General features: G+C 37.6%; 1 protein-coding gene across 1 annotated transcript in view; it reads left to right on the top strand.

Moving 5' to 3' along the window:
• The first annotated feature begins 4,706 nt into the window (after positions 1-4,706).
• Positions 4,707-15,712, top strand: part of LOC117384278 (contactin-2-like) — a 12,910-nt gene continuing 1,904 nt past the window's right edge. The window contains exons 1-6 of the mRNA XM_055228126.1: positions 4,707-4,815; positions 4,895-5,009; positions 8,277-8,491; positions 11,748-12,020; positions 13,689-14,003; positions 15,315-15,557. Of these exons, the coding sequence (XP_055084101.1) occupies positions 4,770-4,815; positions 4,895-5,009; positions 8,277-8,491; positions 11,748-12,020; positions 13,689-14,003; positions 15,315-15,557 (1,207 nt within the window). The 5' untranslated portion in view covers positions 4,707-4,769. The remainder of the gene's footprint in view (positions 4,816-4,894; positions 5,010-8,276; positions 8,492-11,747; positions 12,021-13,688; positions 14,004-15,314; positions 15,558-15,712) is intronic.

The raw sequence follows: 15,712 nt of genomic DNA, 5'->3' as shown, positions 1-15,712 counted from the left end.
TGAATTTGTTCTTAATGTTTTGCCTGGTAAAATAAAGGTTAAATAAATAAATAAAAGATGAGACTCAGGCCTCGACTTTGACAATTTAAATCCAGACTCAAACTGTTCTGTTTATCTGTGCATGTGACTGAAAGGGGTTTATTCTGCACTTTTCTCTTTTAATGCTAATTTCATGATGATTATTTATGTTTTGATTTGTTGTTTTGTGATTTTAACGTCTTTCTTATTCTGTAAAACACTTTGAATCACTCTGTGGACTGATTGTTCTGTACAAATAAACTCACTTTGACCTTTTCTCTCTAACACCGTCCGTCTCCACACATTTCTTGCACAAACTCAGACGCGATGCTGGATCTGTTCCACACTTTGTTCTTTAGTTTCGTCGAGTTTTTGCATCTGATTTTGTCTCTTTAAACCATAAAACCGACTGTGCTTCTCTTGAGGAGGAGCCATTTCTTGTGGCTTCACTCAAATCGCCGCCTTTTTAATCGACAGGACGCCTGAAAAATACAAAAACGCAACATGATTAGAAACTTTTATAACCACCGAGTTCAACAAAACAAATCTATTTAACATATTTCATCAGTTGCCTTTGTAATTAAATGTTAAAATCGCAGAGAGACTTCATGGACACTGTGTAAAACCTCGTCTCATCCTGGATTAGTTTGGTTTTAATAAGTCTGATTTCCGGGTTTGTCCTTTAGACCCTTTCTCTGGTCTATAAACTGCTTTAACCTCCTGAGACCTGAGCTCTTGCAGGACTTTATTTGCAAAAAGTATTAAGTGCTTGAACACATACATTGTAAAAAGCAAAATTAGAAACAATTGTGCCTCTAGGAACAATGTGTCTCATTTGTGCTGCTGACAGGAGCAGGAAGAGCTGCCTTTAAATAAAAATAAAATACAATAAAAAAAATAATAATAATAAAATAAAAATACAAAAATATAAAATCAAATAAAAAATAAATACAAAAATAAAATAAAAATAAATAAAAATAAAAAATAAATTAAAATTAAAAAAAATCAAATCAAATAAATAAATAAATAAATAACATAAAAAAAAATAAAATAAAAATAAATTAAAAAAAAATAAAAAAATAAATATTCTAAACTCCTAGAAATAGTCAAAATTGAACATGTTCTTGTTGCTGTTCTTGTAAAAATTTGCACTGTGGCCTAAACAACCCAAAAGGTGTTGTCCACAGAAGAGGACACCAGGTCTCAGGAGGTTAAACCCTTATTAAACCGTTATTTTCTGACCTTTTTAGTTGTGTTTTCGCCCTAGTTAAGTGCTTATTTAACCCAGTTTAAACCATGCAAACCAAACCTTGTGTTAAAACCTGTTTCGGAGCCGTTTTAGCCGTTGTTTAAACCTGTTTTCAAGCTTGACATTCGCTATTTGAACCATTTAAGACCCAAATGAAGCTCTGTGTTTCTCCTTCCTGTTTTGCGGAGTCCCTGACCACATTGAGTCCTAGTTCACACACACACACACACACACACTGATGCATACGCGTGCCACCTGCTTGTTTCCTTTGCTTCAGTGTTCATTTGTGACGAGGAAAGCCCCCCCCCCCGACCCGGGTCAGGGGGTCGTCGTACCACGTTACTGCAGGACTGTGGAAAATAAGCAGATAAGACTCTTCAGCAAAATGTTCTACTCACATTTTCCTACTCATTTTGTATTCACAGCTATTTCCATCTCTGCCACACAGTTTAGAAACACTGAGTCTAGAGATTATTCAAAAAGCGGCTTTTTTTGGGTTGGGTTTTGTCTCTGGTTAGACGTTTTTACAGTTTTTAGATACAGTTTAGTTTACGCAGGTTTAGCTTTTAGTTCTAGTTTAGTTCATGTTGAGTTTTCTTCTTTCTTTTTGAGTTTAAATAAGAAAAATAAGTGAAATGTGCATGAAGTTTGACTGGATACATGTGTTCATTTATCTGCTCAAAATAGATAAATAAATGTGAATGTGAAATGTAAAAGTAAATATCTATGTTTAACTGTTTCAGACCTGGTTTAGTTCTAGTTTAGTCCATGTCTGTATTTATCCTAATGACAGAGTTTGGACCTGGTTTAGTCTTGATCCAGTTTAGTCACGGTCTATGTTTAATTATACACATTTTATTCTTGGGTTGTTTTTGTTTTGGTTGTTTGGCTTTTTTTGGTCTTTTGGTCTTTTTTTTGTTTTGTTTGTTTTTGGTTTAGTCCAAATATAGTTCTTGTTTAGTCCTGTTTTAGACCTCGTTTAATGGTGGGGGTTTTTTGTGTTTTGTTTTTTTTTTGGTTGGTTTGGTCCTGGTTGTTTTTGGTCTTGGTTTAGTCCAGATATAGTCCTAGTTTAGTCCTGTTTTAGACCTGGTTTAGACCTGGTTTAATCTTGTTTGTTTTTTTGTTTGTTTTTTTGTTTGTTTGTTTTTTGGTCTTTGTTTAGTCCCATTTTAGACCTGGTTTGGTCTAGTGTTTTTTTTGTTTTTTTTTTGTTTTGTTTTTTTTTTTGGTCTTGGTTTAGTCCAGATATAGTCCTAGTTTTGTCCTGTTTTAGACCTGGTTTAGACCTAGTTTAGACCTGGTTTAATCTTGGGTTTTTTTGGTCTTGGTTTAGTCCCATTTTAGACCTGGTTTGGTCTAGTGATTTTTTGTTTTTTGTTTTTTTTTTTGTCTTGGTTTAGTCCAGATATAGTCCTAGTTTTGTCCTGTTTTAGACCTGGTTTAGTCTTGGTTTGGTCTTTGTTTAGTCCAGATATAATCTTTGTTTAGTCCTGTTTTAGACCGGGTTTGGTCTTGTTTTAGTCCAGATGTAGTCTTAGTTTAGTCCTGGTTTGAGCCTAAAACGGGACTAAACGAGGACTACATCTGGACTAAACCAAGACCAAACCAGGTGTAAAACATGAATAAACTGGATCAGGACTGAACCAGGTCTAAACTTAAAACCAGGGCTCAATCAGGTCTAAACTATGTCTATGGACTAAACTAGAACTAAACCAGGTCTAAATAATCCAGAACACACACTTGTCCAATGCTAAACCTGTAGAAAATAAACCAGCTCGAAATTGTATCTAAAAACTTTAAAAACGTCTAATCAGAGACAAAACCCAAAAACAAGAGATGTTTTTAGAATAATCCTTAACCTCAGTATTTCTCACCTGTGAGTCGAGGCAGAGACAGAAAATGCTGTTTTGTGCAGTTTTCTCTTTGCGTTAAAGTTAATATAAAGTTCTATATTTAACTGGAACAAACCGAGTGGAAACCAGATCTAAAATCTAAACTAAAACCTTCAATACTCGACAAGAACCAACAATATTTAAAACTGAAAACTAAATGAACTTGTGTGTTTTTTTTGTGTTGAACAGGCCTGAACCGCAGATAAAACCAGGCGTCTGAGATCAAGGCCGTAGATTAAGAACGTACGACACAAACGCACGAACAAATCAGTCGCCAATAAAACCAAATCAACGTCGAAATAAAGAATTAAAGAGTCGAATTAATCTGGTTTCTGGTCTGAGTTTAAAGTTTTCCTGGACAAAAACAGACCTGGAGTTGTGTTTTTTGTTTGTTTTGTTTCATTTACACATGTTTAACACACAAACCCTGCAGATTTAGACTTAAGTTCTTCTTCTCTCAAACTGAAAACGCGCCGTTCCACCTTGTGATGTCATCGTGTGGTGAAACAGGAAGTTCCCCGCTGTGTTTTTAAACTCCACACACCTTCATTTCTAGAATAATTTGGATCATTTCAGCTTCTGGAATTGCGATCTCTACTGAACTAAAAAATAAAAAGGTAGCGGTTAGCTTGAAAACTACCACTTCATGACATCACAGGGTGGAACGCCGCATTTTGAGCTTTGGAGATGTGACAGACGAATAATAAAGTGTGACTCAAACATGTGTGAATAAACAAAACACAACTCCAGGTCTGTTTTTGAAGAGGAAACAGACTTAAAGCCACACCAGTCGATTTTGTGTAATATATGATCTTTGAAGTTTCTGTTCTGTATTTTATTTTTACTTCTACTACTACTAGACTACTAATACTACTGCAATACCAATTCAACTATAACATGGGACTAAACCAGGAGTAAACCAGGACTAAATCAGGTCTAAACTAGGACTAAACCAGGACTAAAACAGGACTAAACCAGGACTAAACCAGGACTAAACCAGGACTAAACCAGGACTAAATCAGGTCTAAACCAGGACTAAACCAGGACTAAACCAGGACTAAACCAGGTCTAAACCAGGACTAAACCAGGACTAAAACAGGACTAAACCAGGACTAAACCAGGACTAAACCAGGTCTAAACCAGGTCTAAACCAGGACTAAACCAGGACTAAACCAGGACTAAACCAGGACTAAAACAGGACTAAACCAGGACTAAACCAGGACTAAACCAGGTCTAAACCAGGACTAAACCAGGACTAAACCAGGACTAAAACAGGACTAAACCAGGACTAAACCAGGTCTAAACCAGGTCTAACCCAGGGGGATCCTTGGTTCACACATATCTCCCATGATGCTCAGCAGTTGTCTCTGAGCTTTAGGTGAAACACTGAAGAGAATCCGTGGGAGGAAGTGGGTTCCCTTGTTTACTCGTGCTCTGCAGTTTCCATGTGACAAAGACGCTCCGCACAGAGCATCAAGCCCCGCCCCCCTCGTTTAAAACGCCTCCACGCGCCTCTCCAGACGAGATGCGTGTCCTGACGTCCACAGAGTCACACAGGACGTCCTCAGAGTCACACAGGACGTCCACAGAGTCCCACAGGTGTCACTATGAAGTCCAAACTGTTCATCTTTGTTTTTCTGTATCTTCTCAAAGGTGATGCCTCTGGTCCACGATGACAAGTTTGAAAAATGATTGTAGTTTTTTAATTTAAACATTTTTTTTGTGTTTCCAGATGTGAAAAGTGAGAGTGTGGAGGTGTTTGCTGAGGTCGGGTCTCGGGCCGTTCTGCCGTGCAGGTCGACCCCCCAGACGGTGTCTCCTGCCATAACATGGAGCAACAGCAAAGGGTGAGTTTGGATCAAGTTTTAATTATGTTACGCAAATTAGGGCTGCAAATATATTTCAAAAAATTCAATAGAAAATTCATTAGTTTATTTAAAATTTTTGTAGAATTTTTCTTTTTAGATTTTAGGTATTTTAATTTTTTTTTTCATTCGATTTAACCCCTTTTTTGCTTTATTTTATGCGATTTCTTACTATATTAAACTGTTTTTTTTAATTAGTTTTTTAGATTTTTTTTTTAAATTTCAACAGAATTTTTAAAAGTCAAAAATATATTTAAAAAATTGCATAAATTCGTAAATTAAAGTTTTCATAATCGTGATCAAATCTGAAGTGGCTCAGTTGGTAGAGCGTTAAACATCTTCGATTGCGCGGCGAGATCCGCTGACCCACAGGTTGTCGGTGCGATTCCAGCTCCCACAGATGAACACTGCTCCTGTGTCCTTGGGCAAGACACTTAACCCCCGTGTCTGCAAATGTACAACAGTAAATGAAAAAGAAAGTGATAAAAATACAGGACTAAACCAGGACTAAACCAGGACTAAACCAGGACTAAACCAGGACTAAACCAGGACTAAACCAGGGCTAAACAAGGACTAAACCAGGGCTAAACCTGGACTAAACCAGGGCTAAACCAGGACTAAACCAGGACTAAACCAGGGCTAAACCAGGGCTAAACCATGACTAAACCAGGACTAAACCAGGGCTAAACCAGGACTAAACCATGGCTAAACCAGGGCTAAACCAGGACTAAACCAAGGCTAAACCAGGGCTAAACTAGGACAAAACCAGAGCTAAACCAGGACTAAACCAGGGCTAAACCAGGGCTAAACCAGGGCTAAACCAGGACTAAACCAGGGCTAAACCAGGGCTAAACCATGACTAAACCAGGACTAAACCAGGGCTAAACCAGGACTAAACCATGGCTAAACCAGGGCTAAACTAGGACAAAACCAGAGCTAAACCAGGACTAAACCAGGGCTAAACCAGGTCTAAACCAGGACTAAACCAGGATTAAACCAGGACTAAACCAGGACTAAACCAGAACTAAACCAAGAATAAACCAGGACTAAACCAGGACTAAACTAGGACTAAAACAGGACTAAAACAGGACTAAACCAGGTCTAAACCAGGTCTAAACCAGGACTAAACCAGGACTAAACCAGGTCTAAACCAGGTCTAAACCAGGTCTAAACCAGGAAAACTGAAAATGCATTTCAAAGTCTTCACACACAATCATATTTTTCTGATATTTTTTATAAACTCTCGTCTCAACTTTTCCAAAATGAAAACTTATATTTTTTTTGCACTTTTCCTCTAAATTAGTTTGATTTTTAAGACGATGCAAAACAATCCAAGTACAAGAAGTAAAGTACTGGACCTAAGTAGAATTTTAAGGTATCTGTGCTTTACTTAAGTACATTTTACAGTGGATACTTTTTACTTTTACTTCACTACATTTGAGAGCAGTATCTGTACTTTCTACTCCACTACATTTTTGAACAGGACTGAAAAGTAAAAAATACTTTTCTTCTGATTTGAGGGGTTATTTTTACCGCGTTCGTCTAAAGTTTTTGAGTTCGAGCTTCGACTTTGAACAAAACAAAAATAAAAACACAAAATTCATAAGAAAAATGAATAAATATCACGACATTTTCACTTGAACAAAAGGATCAACACTTTAACTTTTTACTCTGAAAATGCATTTTTTAAACTTTTACTTGTGTAGATTTTTTCATGCGATACTTTAGTTTTACTTGAGTAACTTTTTACCTCTGTATTTGTACTTTTACTTAAGTACAAAGCTGAGTACTTCATCAGCGCTCGTCTTAACTTCATGATTTTTACGATTTTACCTTTTAACTGTTTTTTTTTTTTTACATTTATCTATTTGCAAATAAAGTTTTTTGTTACGTTTTATTATTAAAAAACTCAGGGATTGTGTGTTGATTTTTCATGTTTGTGTGTTTGTAGTTCTATCTGGACGACGCTGGGCAGTGGTGTGTGTGGATTGTGTGCTGATTTTTCATGTTTGTGTGTTTGTAGTTCTATCTGGACGACGCTGGGCAGTGGTGTGTGTGGATTGTGTGTTGATTTTTTATGTTTGTGTGTTTGTAGTTCTATCTGGGAGGACGCTGGGCAGTGGTGTGTGTGGATTGTGCGTTGATTTTTCATGTTTGTGTGTTTGTAGTTCTATCTGGGAGGACGCTGGGCAGTGGTGTGTGTGGATAGTGTGTTGATTTTTCATGTTTGTGTGTTTGTAGTTCTATCTGGATGACGCTGGGCAGTGGTGTGTGTGGATTGTGTGTTGATTTTTCATGTTTGTGCGTTTGTAGTTCTATCTGGAGGATGCTGGGCAGTGGTGTGTGTGGATTGTGTGTTGATTTTTCATGTTTGTGTGTTTGTAGTTCTATCTGGAGGACGCTGGGCAGTGGTGTGTGTGGATTGTGTGTTGATTTTTCATGTTTGTGTGTTTGTAGTTCTATCTGGAGGATGCTGGGCAGTGGTGTGTGTGGATTGTGTGTTGATTTTTCATGTTTGTGTGTTTGTAGTTCTATCTGGACGACGCTGGGCAGTGGCGTGTGTGGATTGTGTGTTGATTTTTCATGTTTGTGTGTTTGTAGTTCTATCTGGAGGACGCTGGGCAGTGGTGTGTGTGGATTGTGTGTTGATTTTTCTTGTTTGTGTGTTTGTAGTTCTATCTGGAGGATGCTGGGCAGTGGTGTGTGTGGATTGTGTGTTGATTTTTCATGTTTGTGCGTTTGTAGTTCTATCTGGAGGATGCTGGGCAGTGGTGTGTGTGGATTGTGTGTTGATTTTTCATGTTTGTGTGTTTGTAGTTCTATCTGGAGGACGCTGGGCAGTGGTGTGTGTGGATTGTGTGTTGATTTTTCATGTTTGTGTGTTTGTAGTTCTATCTGGAGGATGCTGGGCAGTGGTGTGTGTGGATTGTGTGTTGATTTTTCATGTTTGTGTGTTTGTAGTTCTATCTGGACGACGCTGGGCAGTGGCGTGTGTGGATTGTGTGTTGATTTTTCATGTTTGTGTGTTTGTAGTTCTATCTGGAGGACGCTGGGCAGTGGTGTGTGTGGATTGTGTGTTGATTTTTCTTGTTTGTGTGTTTGTAGTTCTATCTGGAGGATGCTGGGCAGTGGCGTGTGTGGATTGTGTGTTGATTTTTCATGTTTGTGTGTTTGTAGTTCTATCTGGAGGACGCTGGACAGTGGTGTGTGTGGATTGTGTGTTGATTTTTCATGTTTGTGTGTTTGTAGTTCTATCTGGAGGATGCTGGGCAGTGGTGTGCGTTTCTGGAGCTCCAGTTGGGCGTCTCGTGTCAGATGCCCTCACACACACTTCCATCTCGGGGACTACAGTCTGGAGATACTGGGCGTGCGGCAGGAGGACGGCGGCTCGTACTTCTGCCTCCTGGAGCTGGGCCAACGCCGGACGCTGCAGGTCACAGAGGTCACGCTCAGGGTCGTTAAAGGTCAGATTATGTCACAGTCGGTGTTTAAATGTACGGCCTGGATTTGGTCAAAAACGGCACTGTGTAACTTTTCTGATGCAGTTTCTATGGAGATGTTATTATCATTCTCCAAGTTTTAGGCCAGCACTATGTAACTTTTCTAATTCTCGAAGTTTTAAAGTGGCATTGTGTAACTTTTCAGATGCCGTATCTATGGAGACGTTATTACGATTTGCAAATGTTTTAAGCGACACTATAGTATGTAACTTTTCAGATGCCGTTTCTATGGAGATGTTATTATTCTCCAAGTTTTAGAGCAGCACTATGTTCATTTTCTGATGCCGTTTCTATGGTTTCTTAAAATTCTCATAGTTTTAAAGGTGCACCATGTAACTTTTCCGATGCTGTTTCTATGGAGACGTTATTATGAGTCCCAAAGTTTCAAAATCGGCACTATGTAACTTTTCTGATGTTGTTTCTATGGAGACGTTATTACGACACCTAAAGTTTTAAAGCGGCACTATGTAACTTTCCTGATTCTCAATGTTTTAAAGCAAAACTATAGTATGTAACTTTTCTGATGCCGTTTCTATAGAGACGTTATTACGGTTCCCAAAGTTTTAAAGCGGCACCATGTAAGTTTTCTGATGCCGTTTCTATGGAGATATTATTACAAATCTCAAAGTTTTAAAGCTGCACTATATTATGTAACTTTTTTGATGTTGTTTCTATGGAGACGTCACTACGATTCGCTAAGTTTTAAAGCAGCACTATGTAACTTTTCAGATGCCGTTTCTGTAGGAATGTTATTACAATTCTCAAAGTTTTAAAGCGACATTGTTTAACTTTTCTGATGCCGTTTCTATGGAGACATTATTACAATTTGCATAGTTTTAAAGCACCAGTATGTCACTTTTCTGATTCTCAAAGTTTTAAAGTGACACTATAGTTTGTAACTTTTCAGATGGCGTTTCTATGGAGATGTTATTGCGATTCTCAAAGTTTTAAAGTGGCATTGTGTAACTTTTCAGATGCCGTTTCTATTGAGACGTTATTACCATTTTAAAGCGACACCATGTCACTTTTCTGATTCTCAGAGTTTTAAAGCGACACTATAGTATGTAGCTTTTCTGACGCCGTTTCTATGGAGATGTTCTTACAATTTCCCAATGTTTTAAAGCTGCACAATGTAACATTTCTGATGCCGTTTCTATGGAGATGTTATTACGATTCTCAAAGTTTTAAAGCAGAACCATGTACCGGTAACTTTCCTGATGCCGTTTCTATGCAGTTCTCTTTTCTGGTGCAATAACGTCTCCATGGTGACAGACAGGTTGCAGACACTCGACCAGAAAAGCTGCATAATGTGGCTTTAAATTAAGGCCAAACCACATGTAAAACAGAACTGCAGGATTAGCACAGCAGAACTAAACCAAGAACTCACCAAAATAAAGACAAAACTGTGCTGTGGCTGGTGCACAAAAACAAACACAAAATACTCAAATGTTGAAGTATTTCGAGTACTTTGAGTATTTGTTCTGCATATTTGTCTTTGGGACGACCGATCTCCGTCTCTTTAGCATCACAAAGTAAAAGTACAGATAATGGGGCAAGAAATACTCAAGTAAAAGTAAAAGTATCACATGAAGAAATCTACTTAAGTAAAAGTATTAAAGTACCTGTTTAAAACGTACTTAAAGAGTAAAAAGTAAAAGTATTTCTCACAGATTTTGAGTCTTGTAAAGCTTCAAATGTGGAGATTTTGATGCAGATTTGAGCAGAAATAATAGAATCAATATTTTTTTTGCTGGTTTTATTTGTATTTTCTCATGTATCTGGAGGAAGTACTCGCAGTACAAACCCGCCCAAACGACACTGATCTAAAATCTGCCCCAGTTACATAAGAAAATACATTTGGTCTGAGAGTCACAGCTTCAGTTTGTGTTTCGTTGGTAAACCTCAAAACGGAAGAGTCTGGACTGATGGAAAGTCCCAGTTTATTACACAAATGATATTTATTAACCCGTTTATGAGCCTTTTTCAAACAAACTGGTCTGTTCCAGTCTGTGCGTCTAATCTGTTTAATCTAGAATAATAATCTGCAGTGTTTGTGGTTTTTCTGTTTGTTTGTGATATTTACATTAGCCCCGCCCACATCTGAGATTATTGTGTTACCAGGGCAACCAACTCCTGTCTCCATTTATGGTGTTTTTGAAAAAGCGTTTATAATATCATCTTTAACACAGTTTAAACCAGGATTAAACCAGGATTAAACCAGGACTAAACTAGAGTTAAACCAGGACTAAACCAGGGCTAAACCAGGGCTAAACCAGGGCTAAACCAGGACTAAACCAGGACTAAACCAGGACTAAACCAGGACTAAACTAGAACTAAACTAGAACTAAACCAGGGCTAAACTAGGACTAAACTAGGGCTAAACCAGGACTAAACCAGGGCTAAACCAGGACTAAACCAGGACTAAACCAGGGCTAAACGAGGACTAAACCAGGACTAAACCAGATCTAAACCAGGTCTAAACCAGGACTAAACCAGGACTAAACCAGGTCTAAACCAGGGCTAAACCAGGACTAAACCAGGACTAAACCAGGACTAAACCAGGACTAAACCAGGGCTAAACCAGGATTAAACCGGGGCTAAACCAGGACTAAACCAGGACTAAACTAGGACTAAACCAGGACCAAACCAGGGCTAAACCAGGACTAAACTAGAGTTAAACCAAGACTAAACCAGGACTAAACCAGGCCTGAACCAGGACTAAACTAGGACTAAACCAGGACCAAACCAGGGCTAAACCAGGACTAAACCAGGACTAAACCAGGGCTAAACCAGGGCTAAACCAGGACTAAACCAGGACTAAACCAGGTCTAAACCAGGACTAAACAAGGACTAAACCAGGACTAAACCAGGACTAAACCAGGTCTAAACCAGGTCTAAACCAGGACTAAACCAGGACTAAACCAGGTTTAAACCAGGGCTAAACCAGGACTAAACCAGGACTAAACCAGGGCTAAACCAGGGCTAAACCAGGACTAAACCAGGGCTAAACCAGGATTAAACCGGGGCTAAACCAGGACTAAACCGGGGCTAAACCAAGACTAAACCAGGACTAAACCAGGGCTAAACTTCCTGTATCACCACATGATGACATCACAAGGTGGAACAGAGTGTTTTCAGTTTGAGAGAAGAACTGAAGGAAGAAAATGACATAACACGTGACCAAACCAACACTTAAATTTGTGATATTTTTGTTTTGCAGTCTCGATTTCACCCGCGGTTCCTGTGATCGGTCAGAGCGTGTCGATTCGCTGCGACGTGAGCGGAGGGGAGGGGCCAAGTGAAGGGGAGGGGCCACGTGGACCAACGGTGCGCTGGATGCTCAACGGAAGGCCGTACGGCTCCAGAAGAATCCGAGGAGTCCAGAACAACGAGCTCAAGGTCACGGCTTCAGAGAAAGTGACGGGAAACTGGACGTGTCTCCTGAACGACGGGAACGCAGACGGGAGGGCATCCGGGCGTTTGGGCGTGGAGGGTGAGTCACGACACACTCACACACTTTATATCTGAGTCTTTACAAGGTTCACACGCCACGAACACACTGGAAATACAGAAAAGAGAAGTAAAAGTACAAATACTGGAGCAGAGAAATACTTGAGTAAAAGTACAAATACTGGAGCAGAGAAATACTTGAGTAAATGTAAAAGTACTGGAGCAGATAAATACTTAAGTAAAAGTAAAAGTACAAATACTGGAGCAGAGAAATACTTGAGTAAAAGTACAAATACTGGAGCAGAGAAATACTTGAGTAAATGTAAAAGTACTGGAGCAGAGAAATACTTGAGTAAAAGTACAAATACCGGAACAGAGAAATACTTGAGTAAATGTAAATGTACAAATACTGGAGCAGTGAAATACTTGAGTAAAAGTACAAATACCGGAACAGAGAAATACTTGAGTAAATGTAAAAGTACAAATACTGGAGCAGAGAAATACTGAAGAAAAAATATCAGATGAAAAATTCTACTCAAGTAAAAGTACAGATACAAAAGGAACGAAATACTCAAGTAAAAGTAAAAGTACGACATGCAAAATTCCACGTAAGTAAAAGTACATATACTGGAGCAAAGAAATACTCAAGTACAAATATTACATTAAAAAATCTACAAAAGTAAAAGTACAGACAGTAGCGCAAAGAAATACTCAAGTAAAAGTAAAAGTATCACATGAAAAAAAATTACTTAATTAAAAGTATAAATATTGGAGCAAAGAAATACTCAAGTAAAAGTAAAAGTAAAGATACTGGAGCAAAAAAAATACTCAAGTAAAAATATTCCATGAAACATTCTACTTAAGTAAAAGTATTAAAGTTTAAAAATATACTTTCAGAGTAAAAAGTAAAAATATTTCATGCAGATTTTGAGGTTCAAATGTGGTCATTTTGGTGAAGATTTGAGCTGTTTTTATTTTTATTTATTTATTTATTTATTTTTGCTTAAATTTTGAACATGTTAAAAATAAACCCTCAGTGTTTTTTCAGCGCGTCTCAAACTATAATAAAAAATACTTTTACTTTTCAGTCCTGTTCAAACATGTAGTGGAGTAGAAAGTACAGATACTGCTCTCAAACGTAGTGAAGTAAAAGTGAAAAGTATCCACTGTAAAATGTACTTAAGTAAAGTACAGATACCTAAAATGTTTACATATGCACAGTACTTCACTACTTTTACTTTGTTACGTTCCATTGACTGGGATGAAATAATAATAAAGTAAAAATAGTAATCGTAAAATAAAGTAAAAATAAAACTTTGACTCTAAATCTACAGAGCTGTGTTTGTTTAAAGACACAGAGGAAAAATGAGAATTAATCAGATTATTCTTCAAAATATTTATTAAATTAACGATTAAAAAACTGCAAAAAGTGATAGTTTAAATTAAAATAAAGTCGTTCTCTGAGTTGTTGTTGTTTTTGGTCCTTTATTGTTTCATAATCCACTGGAAAAATGAACTTTAGGATCAGGACGAAACGTTCAGCTTCACGTCACATTAATGAAGTGTCTTGCTCAAAAACGAGTGTCTAACGTGGGATTCGAACCATCAACCTCAAAGTTTCAGTGGCGCAAATGTGTTTCTGCAGCTAAAAGTTTCATTTTTTACGTGAATTGACCTGTTTCTTTTGTGATTCCGTGTGTTTTTTCCGCAGGTATCATCCGTCCTCCAGGTGACGGCGCTCGGGTGTTCGCGGCGGTGGGCGTGGCCGTCTCTCTCCCCTGCGTCTTCGCCGAAGGGCTCGCCCCCTCCGATGCATTCTGGGAAAGATTACCGACCGAATCCGCCTCCGAACGCGCCGCGGTGAAGCTCCCTCGCGCTTTCTCTCCGCCGCCGTCCTCCGTTTCTTCGCGGGACAAATCGGCCGCTCTGAGGGAGGTGGAGTTTGAGGACGCGGGGCGGTACAGGTGTTCTGCATCGGTGCAAGGGCAGAAAACGCAGCGGAGTCTGGAGCTGGTGACGGTCAAAGGTGAGATCTGAGATTATAACGGAAGAAATAACGTCGAGTTCTGTCGGTTCGGACGATTTGAGTCAGATATTTATTTTATTTCTTATAATTTTGGGCTTTCTTAGTTTATACAAATCCACTTTTTTATCATTTTCAAAAAAACTTGCAGGTAAAATTTGGATAAACTACAAAAAAACACCATATTACATCAGCAAATCTACTTTATATTTACCGTTAGCAGGTTTAACGTCTTTATTTAAGGTCGTTTTTTTTTCCAAACAAAATAGAAAATCAACCTAATAATAAAAAAAATCTGAATATTTCACTGTCGTAGTTTTTTAAAATAACAAAATCGCTCCAAACTAGAATCTACACGACCAGGTAAAAGTCAAAAGACACGCCCCTTTATTCAGTGTTTTTTATTTATTTTTCCTTCTTTCTACATTTTATATAAATACAGAAAACATCAGACATATGAAGAAAGATTTATGGAATTATGTAGTAACAAAAAATAGATAAATAATTCTACAATTTTTATTTGTTTGTTTATTTATTAATTATTATTATTATTATTTATTAATTATTTTTTTAAAATCTTTTTTTCAAGCTAAATTGCAAATCAACTTAATAAAAATAAAAATAAAAATAATATCAATATTCCACTAGTGCAAGTTTATAACAGTAACAGTTTTATTTATTTATTTATTTATTTATTTGTACTACTTTCTACATTTTATATAAATACAGAAAACATCAGACACATGAAGAAAGATTTATGGAATTATGTAGTAAAGAGAAATCAGTAAATAATTCTACTACATTTTTTTAATATATATATATTTTTGTTATTTTTCTCTTTGCTGCATAATTCCATATATTGTATTTTCCGGTCTATGAGTCACAGTTTTTTCATAGTTTGGGGGTGTGGCTTATACTCGAAGTATACGTGAAATATATGTACTTTTTTCTTCATTATTATGTATTTTTTGGCCGGAAAATACATTGAATACATATATTTTTTCTTTATTTTTTTTACTTTCTACATTTACATCATCATCAGTGTTTACCTTTAACTGTTTAGAGTCATATTCATCTTTTTGTATTTAAAAAAATTGTTTATAAAAATCCTTGTCTCATTTTTCTGGCATTTTACAAATAGAAATAATTTTGATAATCGTAATTGAGCTAAAACAGGAAAAGTTTAGTCTGATTTCACGTCAGACGGCGAGAAAAAAAAACAAATGTGTCTTTTTATATCATGAAAAATGTAAAGTTCTGGTTTAACTATGAAGGAAAATAACTCAGGTGAACTTTATTTCTCGTGTTTCTCAGTCGACGTCGAGGTTTTGTCCGAAGACGCCGTTAAACTGACGTGTCGACTCAGCGACCCGAGCGCCGTCAGAGAGTACGAGTGGATCAACGCGACCTTTGACCTGGACGGGATGGAGTCCACGGGGTCGGGGCAGAAAGGTCAAAGCGTCAACGTGAGTCGAACATCAGGAGGACGATGGACGTGTCGCTTCTACGGGAAACAAGGGCTTCTGGGAAATGTAACGCATGACATTTACAGCATGGGTGAGTGCGCGTTTATTAAAAAAAACAACAAAAAAACAACAAAAAACAAACGGATTTTTGTTTTGTCTGAAAAAGATGAATTAATCAACGAGAAACATGAATCTCTAGTGTCGTTTCCTCGTCACAAACAGTTTTTTTTGTTTCATTCGCAGACG

Source organism: Periophthalmus magnuspinnatus, chromosome 16, assembly GCF_009829125.3.
Source record: "Periophthalmus magnuspinnatus isolate fPerMag1 chromosome 16, fPerMag1.2.pri, whole genome shotgun sequence".
In the NCBI taxonomy this organism is placed as follows: Eukaryota; Metazoa; Chordata; class Actinopteri; order Gobiiformes; family Gobiidae; genus Periophthalmus; species Periophthalmus magnuspinnatus.
Note: the sequence above shows the minus strand (reverse complement) of the source record. Positions and strands in the feature narration are given on the sequence as shown.